The sequence below is a fragment of the Hypomesus nipponensis genome, chromosome 16, assembly GCF_054491055.1.
Source record: "Hypomesus nipponensis isolate SF chromosome 16, ASM5449105v1, whole genome shotgun sequence".
Lineage (NCBI taxonomy): Eukaryota > Metazoa > Chordata > Actinopteri > Osmeriformes > Osmeridae > Hypomesus > Hypomesus nipponensis.
In genome coordinates this window covers 10,624,114-10,651,272 of record NC_140376.1, presented here as the reverse complement: position 1 = coordinate 10,651,272, position 27,159 = coordinate 10,624,114, and the positions used below count along the sequence as shown (strand labels likewise).

The 27,159-nt window shown below is 41.3% G+C and overlaps 1 protein-coding gene across 3 annotated transcripts in view; it reads left to right on the top strand.

Moving 5' to 3' along the window:
* The window catches only part of ppat (phosphoribosyl pyrophosphate amidotransferase), a 70,223-nt gene that overhangs the window by 4,167 nt on the left and 38,897 nt on the right, over window positions 1-27,159 (top strand). For 2 of the 3 annotated variants that reach the window (XM_084675513.1, XM_084675511.1), the window contains exons 2-3: window positions 14,878-14,944; window positions 16,332-16,538. In XM_084675513.1, coding sequence (XP_084531639.1) covers window positions 14,878-14,944; window positions 16,332-16,538 — 274 coding nt within the window. Of the gene's footprint in view, window positions 1-8,607; window positions 8,674-14,877; window positions 14,945-16,331; window positions 16,539-27,159 lie in introns of those variants that run through there. The other variant, XM_084675512.1, reaches the window with a different exon arrangement.

Here is a 27,159-nt window from a genome sequence, read left to right as displayed (position 1 = left end):
TTTCCAGAGAGTGGCAGTTCTCTCTTTATTAGACATTCTTTACCTTCAAGCTCAAGAATAAGAGGAAAAGAACGATGGCTACCCGTGACTAGACCCCCGCCCCTGGGCTTGAAGCAATGGCCCCGGTGGATGTAGGTGGAATTGCATTTACGGTTAGGTTCCCGACTCTTCTGGTCGTATTTATTCTATTAACTTACATTTACATTTAGTAATTTAGCAGACGCTCTTATCCAGAGCGACTTACAGTAAGTACAGGTACATTCCCCCCGAGGCAAGTAGGGTGAAGTGCCTTGCCTAAGGACACAACGTCATTTTGCACGGCGGGGAATCGATCCGGCAACCTTCTGATTACTCCCCCAATATTTTTTGTTCGATTCTCGAACCTGGCTCATACTACTAGCTTTTTCATAAAATAATTTTTCCAGATTTTTGCTAAGATTGAAACCAATCCGAAACGGGTAAACTAGCAGCCCATTTATTTGCCTACATCAATAAAAGTTGCCTGCCAATGTGCTCGCGGATACTAACAGGGCACGAGCACAAAAGTTCACATTGGCCGATAGCCGATTTACATTGAGCTGAATGAGCCATAGACCTATATTGAATGAGCACAGGGAGAAATGGCTCGAGTTGCCTGCCTTGTTGTAGCAAGTTTAGCAAATCGTTGTCACACATACATGAAATGTTGTTAATATAGTTTATTCACGTTATTTTAAAACTGATTTGATTTTTCGTAAAAACGTTCATGACACAAATTGCAAATATATTAGGTTAAGCGCGAGCATAGATTGTTGACATGTCTATCTGGAGCAAAGACGAAGATTAATACTGTAACTGTTGACCACAATAGGAAATGATATATATTTAAATAATATTAGTCTTACTTTCAAAAGCTTTTGTTAAACACACCCATTTATTCTTTTTTATGATCGTGTCATCGAGCCAGACTGCTTTTGTGGGACAATGAATGTTTCACCCCCACTTACATCTGATGGAAACGTCTTGTAGCCTATATGGCTCTGTGAATATGCCCTTTTCAAAGGCAAATGTTCAATAAAGTATATTTTAGACACAGTTCTCAAGCTTTTATTTATTACATTATTAGCAAGTCTTGTTAGATCATGTTGTATCCATTTAATAGGTGTTTGGTTTTGTAGGAACATATAAAACACAGGCCACATTTTTTACACTGATGATAATTTGAAAGCTGTGAATTTTGTGGCATTTCGTTTGAATATAAAGTTGACAGTAAGCTATGGTAAGTCTGCATTATGGAAGATTTCGGTTACCAAAATAACTATTAAGCGTTCTTTGCCTGGCGTGAACAATGACGGAGCTGTTCATGTTTAGTTTATTTTATCCGATACAATGCGTTGGAAATCATACTCATATCAAGAAGAAAAAAAGCAACATGTGATGAGTTCCATCTAGAATAGCCCTATATTTACCCTATAGCCTCCGTCTCCGTCTCCGTCATCTACCGCTTGTCCGGGGATCGGGTCGCGGGGGCAACGACCTAAGCAGGGAGGCCCAGGCTTCCCTCTCCCCGGCCACTTCCACCACCTCTTCCTGGGGGACCCCGAGGCGTTCCCAGGCCAGCCGAGTGACATAGTCCCTCCAGCGTGTCCTGGGTCTTCCCCGGGGCCTCTTCCCAGTGGGACGTGCCTGGAACACCTCACCAGGGAGGCGTCCAGGAGGCATCCTAATCAGATGCCCGAGCCACCTCAGCTGGCTCCTCTCGACGCGGAGGAGCAGCGGTTCTACTCTGAGCCCCTCCCGGATGACCGAGCTTCTCACCCTATCTCTAAGGGAGAGCCCAGACACCCTGCGGAGAAAGCTCATTTCGGCCGCTTGTATTCGCGATCTCGTTCTTTCGGTCACTACCCATAGTTCGTGACCATAGGTGAGGGTAGGAACGTAGATCGACTGGTAAATAGAGAGCTTCGCCTTTCGACTCAGCTCCTTCTTCACCACGACGGACCGATGCAGAGCCCGCATCACTGCGGACGCTGCACCGATCCGCCTGTCGACCTCGCGCTCCATTCTTCCCTCACTCGTGAACAAGACCCCGAGATACTTGAACTCCTCCACTTGGTTCAGGATCTCCTCCCCGACCCGGAGATGGCACTCCACCCTTTTCCGGTCGATAACCATGGCCTCAGATTTGGAGGTGCTGATTCGCATCCCAGCTGCTTCACATTCGGTTGCGAACCGCTCCAGTGAGAGCTGAAGGTCACGGCCCGATGAAGCCAACAGGACCACATCATCTGCAAAAAGCAGCGACCCGATCCTGAGGTCACCAAACCGGACCCCCTCAACACCCTGGCTGCGCCTAGAAATCCTGTCCATATAGGTAATGAACAGAATCGGTGACATAGGGCAGCCCTGGCGGAGTCCAACCCTCACCGGAAACAAGTTTGACTTACTACCGGCAATGCGGACCAAACTCTGGCACCGGTCGTACAGGGACCGGACAGCCCCGATCAGGGAATCCGGTACCCCGTACTCTCGGAGCACCCCCCACATGAGCCCCCGAGGGACACGTCGAACGCCTTTTCCAAATCAACAAAACATGTGTAGACTGGTTGGGCGAACTCCCATGTACCCTCCAGGACTCCGCGGAGGGTATAGAGCTGGTCCACTGTTCCACGGCCAGGACGAAAACCACATTGCTCCTCCTGAATCCGAGGTTCGACAATCCGGCGGACCCTCCTCTCCAGGACCCCTGAATAGACTTTCCCATAGAATAGACCCTATAGCCTATTTCTAAAAAACAAGTGAAAGGAATACTATACAGTGACAGAATACATTTCCGTTAAATTTGCATCATGTCGCTGATTCTTATCGGACTTGTACCCCATTCTGCCCATACATTCTGCCACTGCAATGCCTGAGCTCACACGCTCGTAACCATATAAATCTATGCTCGCGACTGGTTGTCGCAAAGTATGACATGTACAGCTAGTTGCAAGTGTGCACGAGGTCTCGGAGCTAGGGAAAAAAAGAGCCACTGCTCAGGGGTCTCATTTATAAAGCTTGCGTACGCACAAAACGGGGCTGAAAATGTGCGTACGCCACTTTCCACGCAAAGGTTGTGATTGATAAAAAACAAACTTAACGGGAGAATGTGCGATCCTCCACGCAAACTCTGACCCTCCCGTAGGCCTACGCACATTTTGGAAACAGTTGGAATTGGCGACGCAGATGACCGTACTGCAGAAAGTAAATGCAAGAAGAACGATTACTCTTAATATTTATATATTTAGTTTTCCTCACATGTTTTTTTCCATTAAATGTCATCATTATCATGACAATTTAATCCAGCAGTATTATTTGAGCTTGTACTGAGTGATAATTGTTCCATAAACAGCTTGTACAAACTAAAATTTTAAATCAAATTTCAGCACTGTCTCACCATCATATTGTCCATTACTGGAGTGCAGGACGGGGAAATGCCCGACTGCATGGAATGCAGATAACATCACATATCCTACCTTTAAATAACTGCAGAACACCGTGTATAACTAAATATATGTATTTAGGCTAATACTGTGCATATATCATCATATGTCAAAAACTGGAAATACAGTCGTTAAGCTCCCACGCAATCGCTACACTCTACGTCCTTGTCATCAGTCCAGACTTTAATAGATTACTGTTCATAACAAAACGCCTTTGTTTTCAAATTGTATCTCGACTCGTGGTATCACTGGGACAGTTGACGCCACTCGCAGAGTTTTTTTAATTGGTGATCTACCGGCCACCAAATTCAGAGTTTTTCGGGCTCCACCAATAGGCTAACAGTGTCTGAGAAAATGTGATTCACCGTAAAGAACAATCGCATGCCAGGGTCATGATGAGACACTAGATTTGTATTCATGAGGTGCTTTGCATTGACCATTTATGGTAGAAAATGGGCGTGTTCAGGGCGGGGTACAATGCTGATGTACGTACGCACACTTGTGGGTAATCTGTGATTTATAAAGGGAACATTGCGTACAGGTGTGCGTACGCACGGTTTTATAAATCTGAATTTGTGTGCGTACGCCATTTTAGGCTTTTGGGCGTACGTACACTTTTAGTAAGAATCAGTTTTAAAACTGTGCGTAGGTGCGCGAGACCTCTAGCTACTGTTTGAAGCTGGACCGGAAGAGTCGGAAGTGGAAAGATGGCTGCGTCCGGTCTCGCGCTCTCGCTTGCCTCACTGCGCCACAGAGCACCTTTCATAGAAATGAATGAGGACGCCATCTTGGAAGACAAAAATAGCTTAATCTAGTTATATTAACTCTATGGCTTGAAGGTTTCCCGCTTCCTGGGAGTGCTTGACTGAAGGTCTGTGCTCTGATTGGTCAGAAGTTGGTTCGATTGCATTGAGGCTCGATTGCTCTAACTGTCCTCGTTATCCCCGATGTTTAAAATGTGAATTTTAAAGCTCTTAATTTTTTGGGCTAGAATTTTTTCAGCTCAAAATTTCGGATCAAATTTGATAGGGCCAAGTTTTTTATGGTTGAATTTTTAAGATCGAATTTTTTTGGCTTGAATTTGAGCAACCTGAATTTTATTTTACATTGAAATATATTCAGATGAGAATTCAGTGTTGTTTACATTTCAATATTAAGTATTCAAAACATGATGGCACTGATTTGCTTCCGTAGTAGTTCTCTAAAATCACTGTTGTAGTTGTCATGGCCAAGTGTGCAGACTTTGGTTTACGTACTCGCAACATCGATCAAAGTACAACTTGTATACAAAATACAAACTGTTTCATAAACATACACGCTGACATGTGTAAAAACGTTTTATTATATTACTCAGTTTCTGCTAATCTGTCGATACGACCAGGGAATTCCAGCCGGGCTGCTACTGTACAGTAACTTGTACAGTACTAATAATCAGATGACATGAAATCTGCGAGAACTACTATCAGAGACGTTTCATTAAAACGTTAAAACGCATAGAAAGGCATTTCAAGCCGCCAATGGTAAGAAATGATTCTTTAACCTTTAGACTAGTGACTTCTAAATATATCCAACGCTTCCACCAGAGTGAGTTATTTTTCCGGAGCTAGCTAGCTGTAGTTAGCTTCTATTACCTGGCATAATACTCGTACCAATGCTACTACCTGCTAGTGTTACTTGTTAGCCTCCTAATTGTAAATTTTGAAGCCATACTATAGCGTTTCTCATAGTTTTTGTCTATCGGAAAATAGTTGGTTTAATTTTCAGAATTGCACATGTGTGATGTTACTCTTTGAGACCCGCATTCGAACGAAAACAGTCTTGGACAGCCAGTGCTTTTTAGGAGGCCAATAAAGACCGGTTTCCTGCTCTTGCACAAGCAGCGCGAGTCTTCCTCTCCACACATTGTACAAGTGTAGATAGCGAATGACTTTTCAGCACAGCGGGACATATTTTAGATGAGAAGAGGAACAGGTTGACTCCTAAAAATTCTGATATGCTTATATTTATCAAGGCAAATCTGCCAGTGATGCTGCTCAATCAGAAGTAAGGTTTGAATACTCTAGTATGCCCCCTCTCTGAGGTGAGTGCGTGCGTGAAGTGAGAGAGTGATTGAAGTATGTGAGTGAGACACTATACACAGATATACATGTTGTTTTGTTTAATTGCTGACTTCCTGTGCACCTTTAATCTTTTTTCTGTCTTATCTCCTACTAAATGCAGACAAATTGACTTGAAACATATTGGATATTTGGCTATAGCCTGTTTATGTTGCAGTTCAGTTTGTATTATTATTTTTCCACAGGAAAGCTACTGTATAAGCTCCAAGTTCTTTTGAGAGCCTTTAGAGCAGGGGTGTCAACTCCGGTCCTCGAGGGCCGCTGTCCTGCATGTATTAGATGTTTCCCTTATCAAGCTCACTTGATTCTAATGAATGGTCGTTATAACAACCCATTTAATTGAATCAGGTGTGTTAGAGCGGGGAAACATCTAAAACATGCAGGACAGCGGCCCTCGAGGACCGGAGTTTGACACCCCTGCTCTAGAGAGTGGAATGTTGAACATTTTATTTAAACATGTATATTTTTGTTATTATTTTAATATTTATTATTTACACATTTTATAGTAAGCGAGAGAGCTTTTAGATTGGAATGTTGCACGTACATAAAATACCAATGTTGTTAGGAATAATTAATTTCATAAATAATGTTAAACAATAAATGGAATGCTTTAATTGACACCGTGATCGGTATTATCGGATCGGCAGATACTGATTTCTGTGATCGGCACCAAAAGACGTGATCGGAGCATCTCTAGTATGTAACATTGGTTGGGCTGAAAATGGCCCGGGGGCCGCTCTGAGCCCTGATGCATCCTGTGAAATATCCCCAGAATGAAACAAGGTTTTCTCCCTTTTATGGTATGCTCATGAATATATAGATGAGCTGCGCACTGATTGGTTGGTGTACAACAAGTGAAGCTGCGGAGCAAAAACTCAACACGGCGAACAGCACTCACTGAAACAGCAAAGGTGAAGACTTAATAAAAACGTAAAAATGAATCTATTGTGTCTACACAACACTGTTTTCAACAGATTGACTAGATATCATTTGAAATGATTGTCAGTTGTTTCCACTTCAGTTGTCGAAGAAAACAGGATCGACTTAGGTGGGTAACGTTGTGGAAGAAACTGAACTTAGTTACTCCGTTTATGAAGAGACGGACAAAACACTTTCTTCATCAACGTTAGCTTCAGTTAGTTCTAGCTGTCTTGCTGAAAAATAGATCCGGACAAACATGCATCTTGAATTGTAGATTTCAACAGGGGTTATTTATTTGATTGAAACACAGTCAGGATCATGAAATAACGTTAGCCCCATTGGCAATAAACTAAATCATCACACATTCTACCGATGCTAGATACAGGCAGGATACGTTAGCATTCCTAATAACTGTTAACGACAACACCATACTAAAGCTTGCGGCTGTGATGAACATAAGGTCGGACCAAGAGCATATTGACCAAACAATCGACTAGTCGACTGAGTGGGGACAGCCCTAATGCTCATAAAGAGCATGTGCACTAGTGATGTGTCGTTCGTGAATGATTCGTTCATTTTGAACGAATCGTTAGTATGACTCTGAGGTAATTAGTAGTCTCACAAGTGATTCGTTCGCTGATATCTCGTGGCCGAGAGAAAAAAAAGTTAAAATAACAAAACCTGTAATTATCACTTGTGAACAAAAAACGCGAATGTGAATAAGGTAAACAAATCCTTTCTGTTGCCTCTTCTGAGCTCTTTGGATCATTTTTCATGTGACCTGCATCGGCTCAGTACTGGTAGCTAGAGAAAACGGAATTGATTTGTTCATTTCCCGTCTGGGTCTTCGGGTATGAGTCTTTGGATCATTTTTCATGTGACCTGCATAGGCTCAGAGGAACAGAAAGGATTTGTTTACCTCATTCACTATTTGTTCACAAGTAATAATTACAGGTTTTGTTATTTAAACTTTTTTGTACTTTACTTACAGTTCAGTGCAATGTAATTGTTTGCTGTGATAATTAAATGCTAGTGTGATAATAAATGACCATTTCAAATCATACAAACTGTCATGATTCATTATTTTAATGTGGGTATTTTTTGTATCAAAATAGTATCTGCTGGTTTACATGCATTAACATATACATGAGAATATGATAAATGTTTGCGGTGGACAAATTTAGGCCAGGGAATTGGCTATAAAATTTAGATTTTTTTTAGATGACCCATTAATTTAGAGCAGATAAACATCTAAAAATACACAAGCTCGTAGGCTTGAGAGAGGTTGACATCGAGGGAGTATCGGTCTTTGTCAGTCACGTGGGTTTGTTTTGTGTGACGTCACCGCGGCGCCATTTTCAAGGTACAGCTAACGTGCAGTCAGTTAGCACTGATGAGAATTTACTCAAAAATAACAAGTAAATAAAGTGCAAAACTGGAGAAGCACAAGAAAACTGAGAAAAGGTCGTACTGCGATAAACTCACCAAAAATGCTAGGGACCGTCATTTTGAGATATAGTCATCCTTTCAAGATCTATACGAGCTGACTGCAGTAAATTGGAGTGCGGACCCGGCATTGCTACCTCAATCCTCATACTTGGATATAGTAAACTATCTTGTTTATGGTATAAACGTTACTATCTTTTTTTTTTTTTTTTTTTTTTTTTTTTACAATTAAAAAAACTGTAAATTCCTTGAAGCCCATGGACATTTCAGCAATGGCTGGGTACAGGATACATTCCGACCAAAGGACTTTAATGTCAGTACATGCACAAATATATAAATTGCACTGACATTCACTTAAACATACATTTTCTTACATTTAGATTTCTTGCTACGGGGTCCATTTTCTGTGGGTAATTTGTCTTATTTCGCATTTAAGACACAATTAAAGTCTCCTAAAATTATAGTACCTTTTAGCTTCCCTTGCCAGTATGAATGCAATGTCGTTAAACAAAGGATCATCTTCATTCGGAGCGTAAATATCCATGTTGGTCAGGTCTATCCCACCCATTTTTCCTATGATTGCTATATACCTGCCCTGAATATCCTTTACTTCCCTATGTACGGCAAGTCTGCTGGATCGACTAATAAAAATAGCCACTCCTCTCTTCCTGACAGAGCACCTGCTCCACCCAATCTCTTCTCAATTTCTTGTGTTCAGCCTCATTTAGGTGAGTTTGATGTATAGGGATGTCATGAGAACCGATACTTACAATACCTTTCGATGCTAAAATAACAAACACCGACGATGCCCACATTTTTGAAGCACCGTGAGCTCCGATGCCAGATGTTAGCATCGGTGCTGCGCCTCTTCTGGAACTGATGGGGCCAATATTCAGGAGTGTTCCAGTCGACGTTCATATTCAGAAAACCAAGATGGCATCTGCAGCTACAGCGATCGCCCCACCTCGACTTGTTTATGACATAGGCACAAAAAGCCGTGTTTGGAAATAGCCTACTTTGCGTTTGAGGCAGATGACCGTGGCGTTATAATTAATCCGCAGAAGCCACTATGCAGAAGATGCTACCCTGTTCTTCAGATCAAGGGAGGTAATACTTCCAATTTAGCTAAGCAACTGAAAGATCGCCATCCGGATTTGTTTAAAGAATTCAAGGTGAGCCGTTCCAGAAGAGGCGCAGCACCGATGCTAACAACTGGCATCATACCAAATAAATCAATGTTCGTTGTGGTTGCGGCAAAGTTCTGAATACATCCAAAGAATGTGTAGCCGGTGTGAATCGGTGAAACTCACTCCTCAGGTATGTAACGGGCCACCCGCGTCAACGAATAGCTAGCTTTTCTTTGGCGTAGCTGGTAGTGGTGGCGCTTGGGAAGTCAGAGATGGCGTGTTCGACCCTTGGTGAAGGGTGGACACGGTCCGAAAAAGCCGGACGGAATTTGCAAGACCACGTCCGTTACATATCCGTCACACTGGTGCCGTGACCCGGATTTCGTTGGTTAGCCTTAGCTAGCCGCCGGAGTGAGTTTCAGAGGGGTGAATGTAGCCGGTGTGAATCGGTGAAACTCACTCCTCAGGTATGTAATGGGCCACCCGCGTCAACGAATAGCTAGCTTTTCTTTGGCGTAGCTGGTAGTGGTGGCGCTTGGGAAGTCAGAGATGGCATGTTCGACCCTCGGTGAAGGGTGGACACGGTCCGGAAAAGCCTGACGGAACTCGCAAGACCACGTCCGTTACATACCCGTCACAAAATGCTTTTTAATCTGTCATACACGTTACATAATGTTTGAGATGGTGGGCACTAGAGTTACAATGGCTTATGTTTAGTGTTGTTTTTGGCGGCCTGTTTTAATTTTAGTTTTAGTCTAGTCTTTGTGTCAAGCCGTCATTAGTTTTTATTAGTTTTAGTCACGTTCATACTCTTTAGTCTAGTCAAGTTTCAGTCGACTAAAAGTCTGAGCATTTTAGTCTTATTTTAGTCAGACTTATCCATGTCTATTTTCGTCTAGTTTTAGTTGACAAAAACTGATGACATTTAGTCGAGTAATTTAAGTCAATGAAAATTTTATTTTGGTATCTTTTTAATCAAAACAGAAGAAGTCTAAGCAGTAGTCTCGAGATGTTAATGCCAAAACCATTTGTCTAATGTAGGCCTATTGGTCTAGAATAAGGTAGGCCTGTTCAAAGTCAAGTTGTTGATGCCAAATTCAGTTCAGTGTGATTGCTATGTGAATAACAAAACTAGCTACAGTATTTGGCCAACAAGGGATGCTTAGTTCACATGCAGTCAGTCAGTCAGGTAGGAACTAAGAACCCACTTTCATACAAACAAATACACACGCACACACACAGTAGCTACCAGGGTTTTTCCTGGGTCAAAATGGGTCTTCGGTCCTCTATAAAGTGTGTGTGTGTGTGTGTGGATGTAAAACACCTGGGAATAAATACATTGATTAGAAAAAAATAAGAAAAAGAATACAATTTAAAAAAATATATTTATTCCCAGGTGTTTTACATTTAGTCTCGTTTTTATTTTGTTGACTTCATTTCGTCTCGTTTTAATTTGTCAACGATATTGCATTATACATTTAATTATAGTCATCGTCACATCACCAGCAGTTGTGTGTCGTCTCATTTTCGTCACTTGATAAAGGTTCGTTGACGACGATATTTAGTCATAATTTTCGTTGACGAAAGCAACACTACTTATGTTATGTATGTAGTTTAGGTTAGCTATGCTGTAGTTTTAACGTTAGCCTATAGCCTACCTTGGTTAGAAGGTAACTCATGTTCATCTTGTTAGCTGAATGGCTTTATTGCACTGTTATTTTGTGCAATGCTCTGTTGCACATGTTTTGCATGTCTTTTGACATATTGCTATTTTTCCAAATATTTTTATAAATAAGTTCAAGTTGAAGTACATGGAATCTTAAATCCCTTTTTTTACCATGGTGTCGAAATTGGCATCGAGAATCGTGTTATTTTACTACTGAATTTTTGGTATCGTGACACCCCTATTCCTGTAGTAACCCTATTGAGCAACTGAATTTTATCAACTGAGCTTGGATCTTTTTCCTCTTTATGGGATGATTGATACCTTTAACATTGTAACTGAATCCCTAAATCAGACATAAATAATCTTCTTTCTCGTTTTTTTCCCCTAAAATCCCCTGTGTTTAAAATAATAAGCTTTACTTCAAAAATTACCTCATGTACTTGTGTGAACTTAACAGACATGTCAAGCATATAAGAACTAAGAACAAACACATTTAAATGACCCAAATAAACACCTTTTGACTTCCAAAAACCCAGCTGGCTGAAGAAATGTGTCCAACAGCCCCTGCTCTATTATAGGCAGAGAGTTGTGACCTCTAACTCTCTGGGGAATAACCAATTCCCTGGTGAGGTTTTCCTCCCATCTTGGGTATTATAACAAAGAAAATGGGAGCCTTTCACTCCCTCCTACCTTCAATATCACTCACATATACTCATCATTTACATTTAGTGTGACTAGCTGTTTCAAGTGTCATATGAGGGGATAGATATAATGTCTTATTCCTGTTGACAGTTAAACTTGGCACTGACTTTCAAAAGTCTGTTAGCGTTACCTGAGCACAAATGTTACTTGATAGATTCTCAAATTGTTGCGACGCATTTGGTTCTGCAGGTCATCACATAGTAGTCAGTGAGGGCCGCCTCGCATCTCACCGGGTGCCGGAGCACCCGCTTATGTCGTTGACTAGTGTCTTCCGCTATGCCGACTCTGGTCTCCGTCTCTTCAACCTTCTGTTCAAGTTTCTCCATCCGTTGTTTTAGATCTGTTACCAACGTTTCCAATCTAAAATGTAAGGACTTGGTGTTGGTAAATTACTCCTGATTTTCTTTCCTTAATTCTTTCAGTTCTCAAAGTATCTCCGCCATGTTTATTGCTCCTTCTTCCCCACTAGCTTCCCCTGGGGCAACATTAAACAGCGGTCCTTTTTTTCCTTTGGCCTCTTTGCTGCTTCCCTGCGTTTCTTGTATCTATGAAAGTTGTATCTATGAAGTCTCATGTCTTCCCTTATGAATAAACATATTCCATTTATCATCAGAATATGATTATAATCTCGCAAACAGCCAAGCCACACTGAATTTTGAGGGAGCTAACACTCCTTGCGACCTTCTCAGAACATGGCATCACCAAGGGTGTCTATCCACAATGGCCTTACAGATGAAAACATACCAGTGACTAAGCTGAAGTTGACAGAGCAGGCCAATTGACTTTGGAATACAGTGTACAATGATGAGTGAGTGTCCTACAGTTTGTAACAAACCGTAAAGCTCCATGATACACAGTATACAACATATGGATCTGCATATACATGTGTTCATGTACAGCAGATCACCATAGTCAAGAGTGCTAAAAAGTGAATGAAGCTCGATGAACTTAAAGAATAATCGTCGTCGTCATCTGCCGCCTATCCGGTGGTCGGGTCATGGGGGCAGCGACCTAAGCAGGAAGGCCCAGACTTCCCTCTCCCCGGCCACTTCCACCAGCTCTTCTTGGGGGACCCCGAGGCGTTCCCAGGCCAGCCGAGAGACAAAATCCCTCCAACATGTCCTGGGTCTTCCCCGGGGCCTCTTCCCAATAGGAATAATAATTATCCTAGACATAAAGCTACTAAGCATATGTCTTCAGTAGTTTGTTGAAGGTCCTTAAACATTTGCATTGGTCAGGTGACTGGTTGTAAAGACCGATGCGTGCAGCGCTGAACCCCAGATGAATGTGTAGTAAAGTCGGTAAGATAAGACAACACCAGCTGTCTGAATACCATATGTAAAGCATACGCTCCTCACTCCATGCTGGTTGCTATTCGTCATTAAAATGTCATCTCGTCTCGTCTCGTCATCTTCCGCTTGTCCGGGGATCGGGTCGCGGGGGCAACGACCTAAGCAGGGAGGCCCAGGCTTCCCTCTCCCCGGCCACTTCCACCACCTCTTCCTGGGGGACCCCGAGGCGTTCCCAGGCCAGCCGAGTGACATAGTCCCTCCAGCGTGTCCTGGGTCTTCCCCGGGGCCTCTTCCCAGTGGGACGTGCCCGGAACACCTCACCAGGGAGGCGTCCAGGAGGCATCCTAATCAGATGCCCGAGCCACCTCAGCTGGCTCCTCTCGACGCGGAGGAGCAGCGGTTCTACTCTGAGCCCCTCCCGGATGACCGAGCTTCTCACCCTATCTCTAAGGGAGAGCCCGGACACCCTGCGGAGAAAGCTCATTTCGGCCGCTTGTATTCGCGATCTCGTTCTTTCGGTCACTACCCATAGTTCGTGACCATAGGTGAGGGTAGGAACCCTAAAATGTCATTGTTCTGTAAAATGTATTCAGTCTTTTCACTTCGAACATGCAGTGCATCCCACAGGATATGTTAGCAATTTTATCATCACAATCCAAACCTCACCACCTTCAATTTCAGTAGCCAGGTTGCTTTCATTAAAATGTATTTGTGTTGTCTAGTGGTTCCAATCTCTGTTCCTCAAGGACTGTATCATGTTTTTTTTCTCTTTTCTACTCCTACTTTAAGTTCTTGTATTGGGTGCAGTATTTTTCTCAGTTACACTCCACTCCAATGCACCACTGCATCTGTTGTGCCATTTCCTGAAAGATACTCTTGTTACCCACACCACTTAATTAGTTCAATGTCGCTCCCTTCCCCCATCTCGGCCCACACAATTGGCATGGGAAATAGTCCCTTGAAGCAAAGAAACGTGTCCTGTATAGGAGGATGATCATAGATTTTAACATGTAGAAAAAAAAAGTGGTGTGCCAACTGTGTCCTTGAGCATTGATGAGCGTCATATTAGATTAAGGGATAATGCCCTTCGAGGTGTCCAGTATCAACTGATAATGGACGATGCGGAGGCGTAAACCGTCCAACGCACAGCGGAGTCCATTATCAGGTGATATTGGACACCTCGAAGGGCATTATCCTGCTTATAACATGGTCACTTGCCAACATTTTTTTTTTACAAACATTAATTCATGTTTTCAGGCGTTTTGCAAAAGAAATTTAATGTTTTTTAACGTTAGCCTACTCTGATAATTTATAGTCGGCTCAGCTCATAGAACCAATACCGGCTTTCCCTTGGCTGAGCAATTAGCCCGAAAGCTAACGTTATGCTAGCAAGATTCAGAGGCAATAACATTGTGTACGGTTGATAGCTAACCAGCCATGTCACTGTCCAAAATATCAAGATTTTCACGAACAATATTGGCCATAGACTAGTACTAGGCTACAGTATGGCCGCAGCCTGTGGACAGAGTTGAATAGCAATAGGATGTGAGATCACCGCATCAAAGTTGGCATTTTCTCCAAACAGTGATTATAATTTGACAGTTTGTTTAACAACAAGACTAGTCAATTATCGAGCCATATCATTGTCCCCCAAATAAAATCACGATTTTTAAAAAGAAAATTATCGGCCATGTGTAGAGTTACTGCTACTGTCATGTTGGCCGCAGCCTGTCTGAAATAAATTGACTAGTGAGGTGAATAGGGAATGGGATGTGAGATGCGCGGTTACGTGACACTGACACAGTACATTCAGAAAGGTAACATTTTCAAATAGGTTAAAGTAAATATTGAAGTCACTCATTGTTGTGAATTACAAGTTAGCTTCTTATTAAAGTCTTTCAAAGTTGTAAATGGAGGCTTTGACTCCGTGACTGTTGTTATGGTTACTTATTTCAGACACTTTGTACAGGTTCATATACTATGTTGCCAGCGGAATAATTAGAATAGTGAAAAGACTGCAATGACGCAGTAGGTGTCCGTTATCACCCAATAATGGACACTCCTGCAGCCAATCAGAATTGAGTATTCACCCAGACCATGGTATAATACATTATTAATCAATGTGTTTGTTTGTGTCCACATTAGGGGACAGGAAAGTGCTGGTGTTGTCACTAGTAATGGAGCCAACCCACCAACATACACAGCCCTCAAGGTAAAGTGTGTGTGTGTGTGTGTGTTATATTTCCCTAAATCAACTTTTAACCAAGCTTTCTTTGAACAAAAATCATAATATTAGCTTTATTTTAAATGTGTACATCTTAAGTCATAGGTTTGATTATTAAAACAATAAATAAATGAAGCACCCAGAAAGTAGCTGAAAGGTAGACAAACATTTGAAGCCAGTCCCTTAGATGAAGTAGAGTGTGAATAAGGGATAAAAAAAAAAAAAAAGATATGCAATATCCTCTTTTACATCTGTAACAGAGGTTAAAATCCATGCATTACCCTTTCCTCAATTAATTGGTGATATTTCCGCACAGGCTATTAGGGTTTGGAAAGGGCAGACATTTTCCAGAATTTTTCCAGAAACTTTCCATTGGAAGTGTTTCGCCTTCCATTGTTTTGGAGGGCGTCTGTTTTCATTCGTACAGGCAACTTGCTTCTTGCTCATCGCCTCAAAAGTTTGATTCAGTTGGGACTAAAGTTTGTGCAACGTTGCTGTTGTTATTTACATGCATATACTGTGCCAGCTGTGTTATGCTAGCTAGTTTCATTGTGACTGGCAACATACTACTGTTGCTCATCCACAGATGCCCTAATAAACGCATAGTTCGCTTCTTTTGCTAAGCTACCTAATTGTGCTGCCAGGTATCTCACAATGCCTTGCGGGGCCTGACACGTGACTTCCATCGAAAATTAATGGGAGGCAAGATTAAGGTCTACCGCCCCCCCTGAAAAACTCCTAGGGGAAACACTGAAGTTAAGACTTAACTTAGGAAGAATTCCAAGTTGGACATTTTATGGGAATTTCCTGGAATCAATTGTAAATTTGGGGCCATTCATACAAACTGTATAATAATCAAATTGTGTTTGGTCATAAGCAGACATGCATGCAAACTACTACAAATGTAAGAAAAAATAAAATAATTTGTGAGTAGAACTTAAATCGATTATTTCATTAAACAACAAAAAACCATGAATGTTGAATAATGAATTTAATTAATGCGATGGGGGAATGCATTGTGCATGCTGGTGGTGTGGCAGTAAGTAGCAAAGTACCGTTTTGTGTGCATGCAATTTGAGGAATGTTCAAGGTAGAAATTAAACTGTATTCACATAAATAAATTAATCTTTTTTTTTTTTTTACATAGCTTATGCTGAAAGATGTTTTATTCAAGTTCCATGCAGTTTTGCAAATGTCCAGTTCATTCCCATTAATTCCCATATATTCTCATAAATTTTCATATATTCCCAGGGAAAGTTTTCTAACTTGGAACATTTCTGTCAGTTTGCAACCCTGCAGCCTATCTATTTGTTTGGTGTGCATGTATGTTTTGTGCATATGTATAACAGCTGTTCTCTCTCTCTCTTTGTATTAGGGAATGGGGTTAGTGAACAATGCTTTCCCTCCTGAGGATCTTCTGAAACTGCGCTATGGTAACCTAGGAATTGGCCACACACGCTATTCCACTACTGGCATCTCTGAGCTGCAGAATTGTCAGCCGTTTGTGGTAGACACGCTACATGGCAAAATTGCTGTTGCACACAATGGAGAACTGGTCAATGCTGCAGTGCTCCGCAAAAAGGTGGGCAATGTAACTGTGCATGAAAGCAACATTGATCATGATCACTGTACACTACAACTTTGGCAACAACTTTAGCTTGTTTGACTACAACTTTAGCTTGTGACTTTGGCAAGTCACAAGCTATATTATCTTGTGTATATCTATTTTTTTTTTTTTCCCCACCCTAACTAGTCCCTGAATTTTTGCACTACATAGATGCTGTCTGTGTCAAAATGTTCGTCTTGATCTCGATTGCAATGCTTGCCTTTCCGCGAAGGTTCCCTTTCACGATTTAGGCATAAGATTATGTTTTTGTGTTAAGTGCAGCTAGTAGCAGACAGTAGCTAGCTTTCTAGTCAGAAATGTCACATGATGTGTGTTCGTTACAAGGCTTGTAAAATAAATGCAAGCTGGTATGTTCAAGTGGAGACTGACTCAGTCAGTACGTTTCCGTGATGGAATCAATTCAAATGTAGCTTTATTCGGATGATAATTTTTTGGGCAACTGCTATTATCCTAATATATATGGCAGTGAATAAACAGAATCATTGGCCGAAAGCATGTCATATCCCAGTACAATACGGGGCGCTGTTTTCATTACAATTAGTGGTGATACAGCCCTTTCCGCTTGACCTCTTCACCACTACTAACAACATCAACATTTCAAGAAAGACGGCGAACGAAGAACAAGGTGAAGCTACGTCCCTCTGCATTTCGTACATGATGACAATAGGAGTACTGCAAATGCAAACGGCGCTATTGGCTCGCGTTGTTTGTTTCCACCAGGCCTGCTCCCGGCAGCAACAACTGATCGTCTTTTTCGACATCCAGGTCACGACCTGGGAGGGAAGGTGGCGGGATCTCAAGCATCCGCAAAGACGCAGTCCTATTCATAGTCCAATTCACCTTTTACAAGCATGCGATGTCCGAATTATCAACCGACTCGGATCGAGTTATCTCGGGGTGTCGATCGGATCGTAGTCGGACCGCAATCATTCAAACAAAGGTGTTTACAAGAAAGGGATAATTCTATTTCAGTCCCCTGTTTGTTTTGCAGATATTTATCAGTTTTGTTAGCTATAGCAAGTTAGCGTCCAGGAGGTACTGCCAGATAACACGTTTTGTTATGTTTTTTTCTTAATGTTTTTTCAGAATATAATAACAATAATATATTTATAATGCACCTTTCTTGCACTCAAAGCCCTACAGTACAGTAAAAGTTACAATCACAAAACAATATACAATAATAAGATAATTATATTAACAATTAAAAACCAGATTAAAAAGGTGACGGCTAAGCGAAGGTGCATTTCTGATGGAAACAGATAGTTCCACAATTCAGGAGCTGTGCATGAGAAAGCCCTTCCCCCATGGTCTATCATTTGCAGAGAGGCGGGTACAGAGTGATAGTCAGCTGACCAAAGAAGTCAGGGGGAGTATGAGGTGTAATCAGATAACAAAAGTAAATTGGGGCCTGCTCATGCACTGCTTTGAAATTAACAAAAGTATAAACATTTTACAAAATCAGGTTGGACTGGCAGGCAACTTGGAGAGAACAGAGGTAATGTGAAGATGTATGGGTCAGGATACGAGCAGCTGAATTCTGTACAATTTGTATCCTCTTTAATGACTTGGCCGGCAGATCTACAAAAAGTGAATGACAATAATCAAGACTGGATGAAAGAATAAGCCTTTCTACATCTGGCAGACACAGAAAAGGCCTGACACAGGCATTATTTCTGAGACGGAAAAAAACCATCCTACTCGCTCCCAAAATGTAGTCTGTGCAACCTCAAAATATAATATAGTTGCAAGCAGCAATATGGTGGCCAATCAGGTCAGATAAACCAGAAGAAACTTTCGACATCTAGTGACTGCGGTGTACCTGGCTTCCTTTGCAGTGGCTTACAGTCTTGCTAAACAGAGAATCAGACACATGACAAGCTTGTCAGCTTTGGCTGGATTCGAACCTCTGACGTTGACGCTTCCAGGACACCAATTTATCCTAGTGAACTATTCTCAATGCTGGAAATAAATGTAAATAAATGAATAAATGGAAATCACAGATTTCAGTTACAGGGTAAAAATATTAGCAGTTTTCCTGTGGCAAGCGTGGTCAGATTTGGCCCAAGTTTAAACAGATGTAATTCAGTTCTATTTTGTCATGTCACAGTGATTGTGGTCTGAAGATAATCTGTGCAAAATTAGGTGAATTTTTGATATCCACCAAAAACGTTTTATTCATTCATTCAGAATGGCGGCCACATCAATTGTCCTGGTATCACTATTTAACATGTGTCAGACACGGGACCGCCCCCTAGCGGTTAGATGACACAACCTTTTGTGGACCTCTTTGGAACAGGGTCCCGAACACCTGTACCAAGTTTGATGTCAATTCAGAAAATATTTCCTGAGATATGATCTCGCTTCCGGTTTTGGCGGCTTCATTGCCGACTTTGATCAGCTTTACCGGAAAACAGTTTTGAAAATCAAAATCCCTGTGAAAACGTTTGTGAGGCTTGATCTGAAGATAATTGGTGCAACATTTTTGCTTATTGCAGCGCCACCTAGAGGTGAAATGGCATGACCTATTTTGGACTTCTTTAGAAGAGGGTCCCTAGTCCCTAAACCAAATTCGTTGTCAATGCAGTAAAGAGGTGCTGAGATATGACCTCACTTTTATGGTGGCTTGGTTGACGACTTTGTTTGGCTGTTCCAGTCAAAAGGTTTAGATAATCAAAAAAACATGTGATGTCTTTTGTGAGGCTTGATCTGAAGATGAATGGTGCCAAATTTGGTGAATATTGGACAAACCTTATTGGAGAGGTAGCGAAAAAACATTATATTCAAAATGGCGACCACATCAATTCAGTCACATAAATGTGATGTGGCTGTAACTAAAAAACGATTTCAAAAATCAATGTTATAACTTTTGTGAGGCTTGGTCTGAAGATCATCTGTGGAAATTTTGAAGAAGATTCAACAAGAATTGTAGGAGGAGTAGTGAAAAAAAGATTTTCCTTTACATTCAAAATGGCGGAGAATCTATAGAACTGGGTATGATGTCAGAGTGCATGAAACTCGTCTTGATGCAGGGAATCCAACGATACCTCATTTTGGACAATGAGGCATATGGTTCCAAAGTTTGTGTAAAAACACCCATTGGTGGCGCTAGGTGGTTGGAATCGGAGACATGAAACTTGGTGAAATTGATGAGGAGACTGGTCCCAAAGAGTGTGCCATATTTCACAACTTCTGACCATGTGGTTCTAGGGGCTGCCATAGACTCCCATGGCAGAAGAAGATGTGTAAATATAGCTGCAAGCAGCAATGAGGTGTCCAAGCCGGTTAAGCAGGTCAAATGAATGAAAAACATTTTAGACATCCTCAGAACAGGGTTCTGAGTAGATGCAGCTTTGAATCCATCAAAGATTTGCTGAGATACGACCCAACTTCCTGTTTGCCGGTTTTGCCGCAGATTTCAATAGGGTCCAAATGCAGTGCTCCCTCCTCAGGCCCCTCTAAACCGGAACTCTCTCCTCAGGCCCCTAGAGCCGGAACTCTCTCCTCAGGCCCCTTTTTTCATGTGTATCCGAGGTATTAGCGCCACCGCTGGTCGGAGGATACTGTAGGCTATTTATATTAATAGGCTACCTTACATTGAACTTCGGTTTTAGCATAAGTCAATAATGTTTAACAAAGCGGAAATTAGCATTGCGGCTAGCGTTACGTATTGCTAACATCACAAACATGATCACTGTTCTAACCCTGGCAAGCATAGAAAATAGGTTTGGCAGTTTAGCGTCATCTAGTGGTCATTATAGAATATCACATTTTTTCCGTTGGTCATTTGCAGCAGCAACAGCTGGCTCGTGTTATTGTTTATTGTTTCCACGGCAACAAGAGCCGGCTCTGAAATAATTCATTTTTTAACGTTGATAATACAAACAACACAACTCTCTTAATCTGAAATCAATATCCATCCTTGTATTTATGTTAAATGTTGCTTCATCAATTACCACTTCAATCATAAAGATGTGTAATAGCACTAAACATATATTCCATATTCCAATAACGTAGGATTACGGTGTTCATGGGAAACTTAGGCTACTGCAGGGGGATAAATTAACAATAACCATGCCGAGAACATAGCCTTATGTATCGTTGATGAAATGCCTCATTTAGGCTATCACCGGCCAAACTGGCTAGCGAGTTTTTATTATGAAAATGAAATTTAGCCCGCATTTGGAGGGTGTTAATTTAGAACTCTGTACCTAACGCTAGCCGCAATGCTAATTTCCGCTTTGTTAAACACTATTGACTTATGCTAAAACCGAAGTTCAATGTAAGTTAGCCTATTAATATAAATAGCCTACAGTATCCTCCGACCAGCGGTGGCACTAATACCTCGGATACACATGAAAAAAGGGGCCTGAGGAGAGAGTTCCGGCTTCAGGGGCCTGAGGAGAGAGTTCCGGTTTGGAGGGGCCTGAGGAGGGAGCACTGCATTTGGACCCTTCTCGCAGATTTTGATTGGCTGTACCGATCAAACCGTTTGGAAAATTTAAATAATTTTGATTTTGATATTTTGTGTGAGGATTAGGGATGAGATAAGGAATCAGAATTTTTTAAATCTCATCAATTTCTGCTTATCAATTTGATTCCTTATTGATTCTCTTATCGATTCTTTGTGGGCAAGGTGGGGGGGGGAGAGCACAAACGGGTTTATTGTTGGAATACTGTTTCAGCATTCAAAGTACTGTTCTTTGAATCTTTATTCAACTTCTTCTATTTCTTCCGTGACACCCTTCAACACCTTATTCCCGGTTATTAAAACCGTTCTTCTATCAAAAATTCAGCAGTTTCAGGCTATGACTGCTGTGACTTTTCAGCTTTCTACCTCTTATGTTTGAATTAATATAAATCAATATTCATAATATTTTTTACATAGTTCTTTTTTTACAAGGTTCCAATGGAGTTCTTTTTCAAATCTTAAACTTCTTCAACTTTCAAATCATTCTTCTTCCTCAATAATTTTGCTCCAGCCACCATTTAAACTTTAAAATGTTGACAAAACTCTTATTTATTTTAGTTTTTCAGCTTTTTGATATCTATTCAACTTTGTTCAATATCACTGATTATGTTCCATGAGTTTTTCAAATAGTTTCTGAGATTTACATGGGTGTGTATGTGGAGAGCCTAGAGTGCTGACTGAAACGCTTAGAGCTTCGAAATCTGTTTTCAAAAAGTATTTAAAATTTGCCAGCATTGCAGCAACAATTTTCACTCTTCATGCTTCATTTTTTGATCTATAGATAGCTTATTTTGTGTTGGTCATAGACAGTTGTCTGTGGAATCCAACAGACTTACACATTTTTTTCAGAGCCACACGAAAGCGAGACAAAGTCCAACTCTTGCCCCATAGAGACCAATGCAAATCTGGTGACAAATTCGTCAGAGATAGCAGAAGGAACACGTTTTTGAAACTGCCGGTAGAGTAGTATTTCTGTATCTATAATTTCAGCAAATAAAACAAATATTCTATTTCTTCTACTATTACAGTTTAACAGTTCAGCTTTCTGCTTCTCCCGCATTGTATTTCAGCTCTTAGCATTGTTGGATGGAGTTTAGCTTCCACACTGCCTCTTTTGTGTGACTCACACATTTATGTTCATTTCACCTTGCGGGTATTTTCTCATTTCTGTATTTTCAGCAATTTAAAAAAAAAAAAAATCAGCATTCCAACGCATTTTCTGCAGGAAATGCACTTTGTAGTTTACATTACATTTCTTTTATATAATTTTCTATAATGCTGCACACCATACACGTGTGCGTGTGTGTGTGTGTGAGTATGGTGTGCAGCATTATAGAAAATTATATAAAAGAAAATTAATGTAAACTACGAAGTGCATTTCCTGCAGAAAATGCGTTGGAATGCTGATTTTTTTTATTTATTATATATATATATATATATATATATATATATATATATATATATATATATATATAATACATACATAAAAGGAGTAACACATTTTAATATTCCCTTTGCCCTTCAGCATGTACATGTTTGCCCCTGTTTGTGCTTTGTAGATCAGATATGCCTCCACCCAAGAAGAAGAAAGGGGACATATAAAGCTTTTTCAAAAAGCAGTGTAAGTCAGGCTAAAAACTAGCCACACTAGCAGTGATAGTGACCAGGCTTTCAAATGCAGATTCTACTGTGGGAAAAGTATTAACTGGTGATATGTTACCCAGGATATTGTTACAGCTAAACCTAGCTTCTGTAGCTAATCTTTCAACCAAGGTCAGGAGTCTAGCCTAGGACAAATTCACAGTTGATGGACTGTCACTGCATTGCTAGACAGGTGCTGGAAAAAACAGTTGGCAATGTAAATAAGTTAACTGTTGGTTATTCAAATATAATGAATCATTAGTTGTTTATTAATGCCCAAATAACACTGTATACAATATGGTAGGAGGGTTAAACTTGCTAGCCATAGGATAGGCTACAAAATGAATAAACCATTTTGTATGCAGGGAAGACAGCACAAAAACACTCCAGATATAGAGCAGGCTGAGGAAACATCATCAGGGTTTCAGGTGAGGTTTATGATAATAAAACTTTTTGTTGTTCAGCGTTACAGTCTCATCATCACACTCTTTTTTTGGAGAGTGCATTTTTGTGTGCATTATACAGTTATACTAGCTCTTTAGGGATAGTATACAGAATGGCATCTCGATTTGTGCTCCGGGTGGGTTGAGGGGTGGATGTCCCCACCAAGTCTGAGACCAAACCTACGCCCTTGCTTGATCGACTATACACAATAAAGGCAAATTGCTTCACACAGTGACAAGTGGTTGTGATCACTTGAGGGGTTTAGCTTTACTTTTGATAGAGATGAAGCGCAAACGTCAGCTGCGCTGCTGCATGCATCGAGCACATGACATTCCAGTAACTTCATTCCATGCTGTGTGTTCAAATACTTCATATTTGTTGTATTTCCTCCCTTCAACGAAATATACTTTTTACACGCATTGCAAGTGGCGTTGTCCTTTTGTGTGTGAAATACAACCAAACTTTAGAACGCTTCTGCCTATTTGCCATGTTTGCTGCAGTCTGAATAAACTATAAAAGTTTGCGCATGCGCAACGCTACAGAAAACCGTTAGCAAAATCGTTAAATAATTTGGCTGACGATTCCAAGGAATTGGAATTGGTTCACTGGGAACCGGTCCCTTGCCAGGACACCAATTTATCCTTGTGAGCTATTCTCAGTGCTGGAAATTACTGTATTCAGTTAATGTGTAAAAATATAAGATGTTTTTCAACTGACAAGCGGTTGTCAGATTTAGCCCATCAGATTCAGTTAATTTGGACTGTTTAAGAGCTGCTTCATTTGATCCACCACATGCATTATACGTTTTTCAATAGAGGAAGGAAATGATTGCAATACATTCTGGAGCTTTTTAAATGTATTTCCTATGCAGTAGCACAGGGGAAACAGTGTGTGACTGCATTGAAAAACACATCCCCTCATGGAATCACAGACTATCAGTGTTGAGGGAGAGAAAAGTGGCCAAGGAAGTTTAGTCTGGTCTCCATAAGGTCAGGTGAGTGCCGCATTAACCGATTGTGGTTGGATGGTTGTAGCTGTAGACTGCACCAGCGACAGGGTGCTGTACTTGGCAGAGGGGTTCCCTGCCATCACTGGGCCGAAGAGACAGAGTTTCTCCTGAACACGGCTCTTTCGGCAACCTCCAGCGAGAGCAGGAAAGTTTGGCCGCTGGAAGGTGAAAGCATTGTTTAAGTGAAAGACAATCCTTCATATCCAGGATGTCAAACCTGTTTGCCAGCGGGATGTTCGGAGGTGGAGGAGAGGGAGACAGGCACTCAGCACCATGTTTGTTCCTGCTGGAAACAGTCTGGTACTCCGGTAGATGTGCAGATTAACTCGCGGGAGTTCAACGAGTGGTCATGCCTCTGCTGGGATGTGGCAGAGCTGGCCTTTTCTTTAGGCAGTTCTCTGATGATGATCCAAGGATTGTCAGGCAGGGCTAAAACAGCCTCAGGTTGTAGAACCCCACAGACGATGGAGGCGAACCATGGAAGATTTGGATCTTTGTCCGCCACTGGTGAGGAACAGCTGGGGAAGAGAGATGTGCTGGTCTCGTACCAGTTTCCGCTGCCAGAGGAGCTCAGGACTGCTAGGTGTTGGCGATACAAATTTTTGTGATGAAATATGCTTCTAACACGCATTGAACCATAAGTCTGACGTCATTTTGCTACCTACTACCTCGTTACTTTTTTACTTGTTATTTTGCTACTTAGTTACAACTGTCAAATACAGACCCAGGGTGATGTTTTATTTCAGGGAATATGGCTGGCTACATTCATGATGTTACTCTGTTTCCACATGTTCTGCTGTTTCTCAGAACTGCTACAGTATAGTAAACAGGCACAAACCAGTGTGATAATGTGTCATATGATAGCATTCTTGTCTAAAACGTAAGTAGGCTACCCGTAGTTTAAGTTAGCAATCCCACACAGCAGTAGTTAGTACATAAAAGCAATAACTACTACAGTGCCTTGCGAAAGTATTGGCCCCCCTTGAACTTTTTGACCTTTTGACACATTTCAGGCTTCAAACAAAGAAATAAAAAACCTTTTTTTTGTGGCAGACACAATCATGAAGTGGAACGAAATTTATTGGATATTTCAAACTTTTAACAAATCAAAAACTGAAAAATTGGGCGTGCAAAAGTATTTGGCCCCCTTAACTTAATACTTTGTAGCGCCACCTTTTGCTGCGATTACAGCTGTAAGTCGCTTGGGGTATGTCTATCTGTTGTGCACATCGAGAGACTGAAATGTTTGCCCATTCCTCCTTGCAAAACAGCTCAAGCTCAGTGAGGTTGGATGGAGAGCATTTGTGAACAGCAGTTTACAGTTCTTTCCACAGATTCTCGATTGGATTCAGGTCTGGACTTTGACTTGGCCATTCTAACACCTGGATATGTTTTTGTGAACCATTCCATGGTAGATTTCGCTTTATGTTTTGGATCATTGTCTTGTTGGAAGACAAATCTCCGTCCCAGTCTCAGGTCTTTTGCAGACTTGATCAGGTTTTCTTCCAGAATGGTCCTGTATTTGGCTCCATCCATCTTCCCATCATTTTTAACAATCTTCCCTGTCCCTGCTGAAGAAAAGCAGGCCCAAACCATGATGCTGCCACCACCATGTTTGACAATGGGGATGGTGTGTTCAGGGTGATATGCTCTGTTGCTTTTACGCCAAACATCACGTTTTGCATTGTTGCCAAAAAGTTCGATTTTGGATTCATCTGACCAGAGCACCTTCTTCCACATGTTTGGTGTTTCTCCCAGGTGGCTTTTGGCAAACTTTAAATGACATTTTATGGATATCTTTAAGAAATGTCTTTCTTCTTGCCACTCTTCCATAAAGGCCAGATTTGTGCAGTGTACGACTGATTGTTGTCCTATGGATAGAGTCTCCCACCTCAGCTGTAGATCTCTGCAGTTCATCCAGAGTGATCATGGGCCTCTTGGCTGCATCTCTGATCAGTCTTCTCCTTGTATGAGCTGAAAGTTTAGAGGGACGGTCGGGTCGTCGTAGATTTGCAGTGGTCTGATACAACTTCCATTTCAATATTATCACTTGCACAGTGCTCCTTGGGATGTTTGAAGCTTGGGAAATCTTTTTGTATCCAAATCCGGCTTTAAACTTCTCCACAACAGTATCTCGGACCTGCCTGGTATGTTTCTTGTTCTTCATGATGCTCTCTGCGCTTTAAACGGACCTCTGAGACTATCACACAGCAGGTGCATTTATACGGAGACTTGATTACACAGAGGTGGATTCTATTTATCATCATTAGTCATTTAGGTCAACATTGGATAATTCAGAGATCCTCACTGAACTTCTGGAGAGTGTTTGCTGCACTGAAAGTAAAGGGGCCAAATACTTTTGCACGCCCACGTTTTCAGTTTGATTTGTTAAAAATGTTTGAAATATCCAATACATTTCGTTCCACTTCATGACAGTGTCCCACTTGTTGTTGATTTTTTTCAACAAAATTTTTTTTTATTTGTTTGAAGCCTGAAATGTGGCAAAAGGTCAAAGTTCAAGGGGGGCCAATACTTTCGCAAGGCACTGTATCTCCGGTTTGAAACTTTGGAGCAAAACAGCCGGCTTCTCCACGTGAACAAAATGGTACATTATGCCTGCTAGCACGTGTGCTACTATAGTTGCTATCCTGTTACTGTATTTCTCCAAAGCACTGGATCTGCCAGCTACCAGCAACTATCTATTACTAGCCAGTTAGCCAAATACTTTGTCATCTTTGCTCTACCTGTCCTTGCGCTGTTGCTCAGCGAAATTCTGGTGGGACTGATCAATTTTGAAAACAATGAACTATGAGGGGCATCAAATTATGATCATAAGGCCTTGAGAGCAATCGATGCCCTCCAGTAGTTAAAACATACCGTATTTCTTTGAATAAACGCCACCCTCAAATAAACGCTGCACCGAAAAAAACGGAAAACGGTTATTTAATTGGTTAAATTCTACCCCAGTATTTATTACACATTTACATAACTTTCTGTACAGCTTTCTGTTTGAA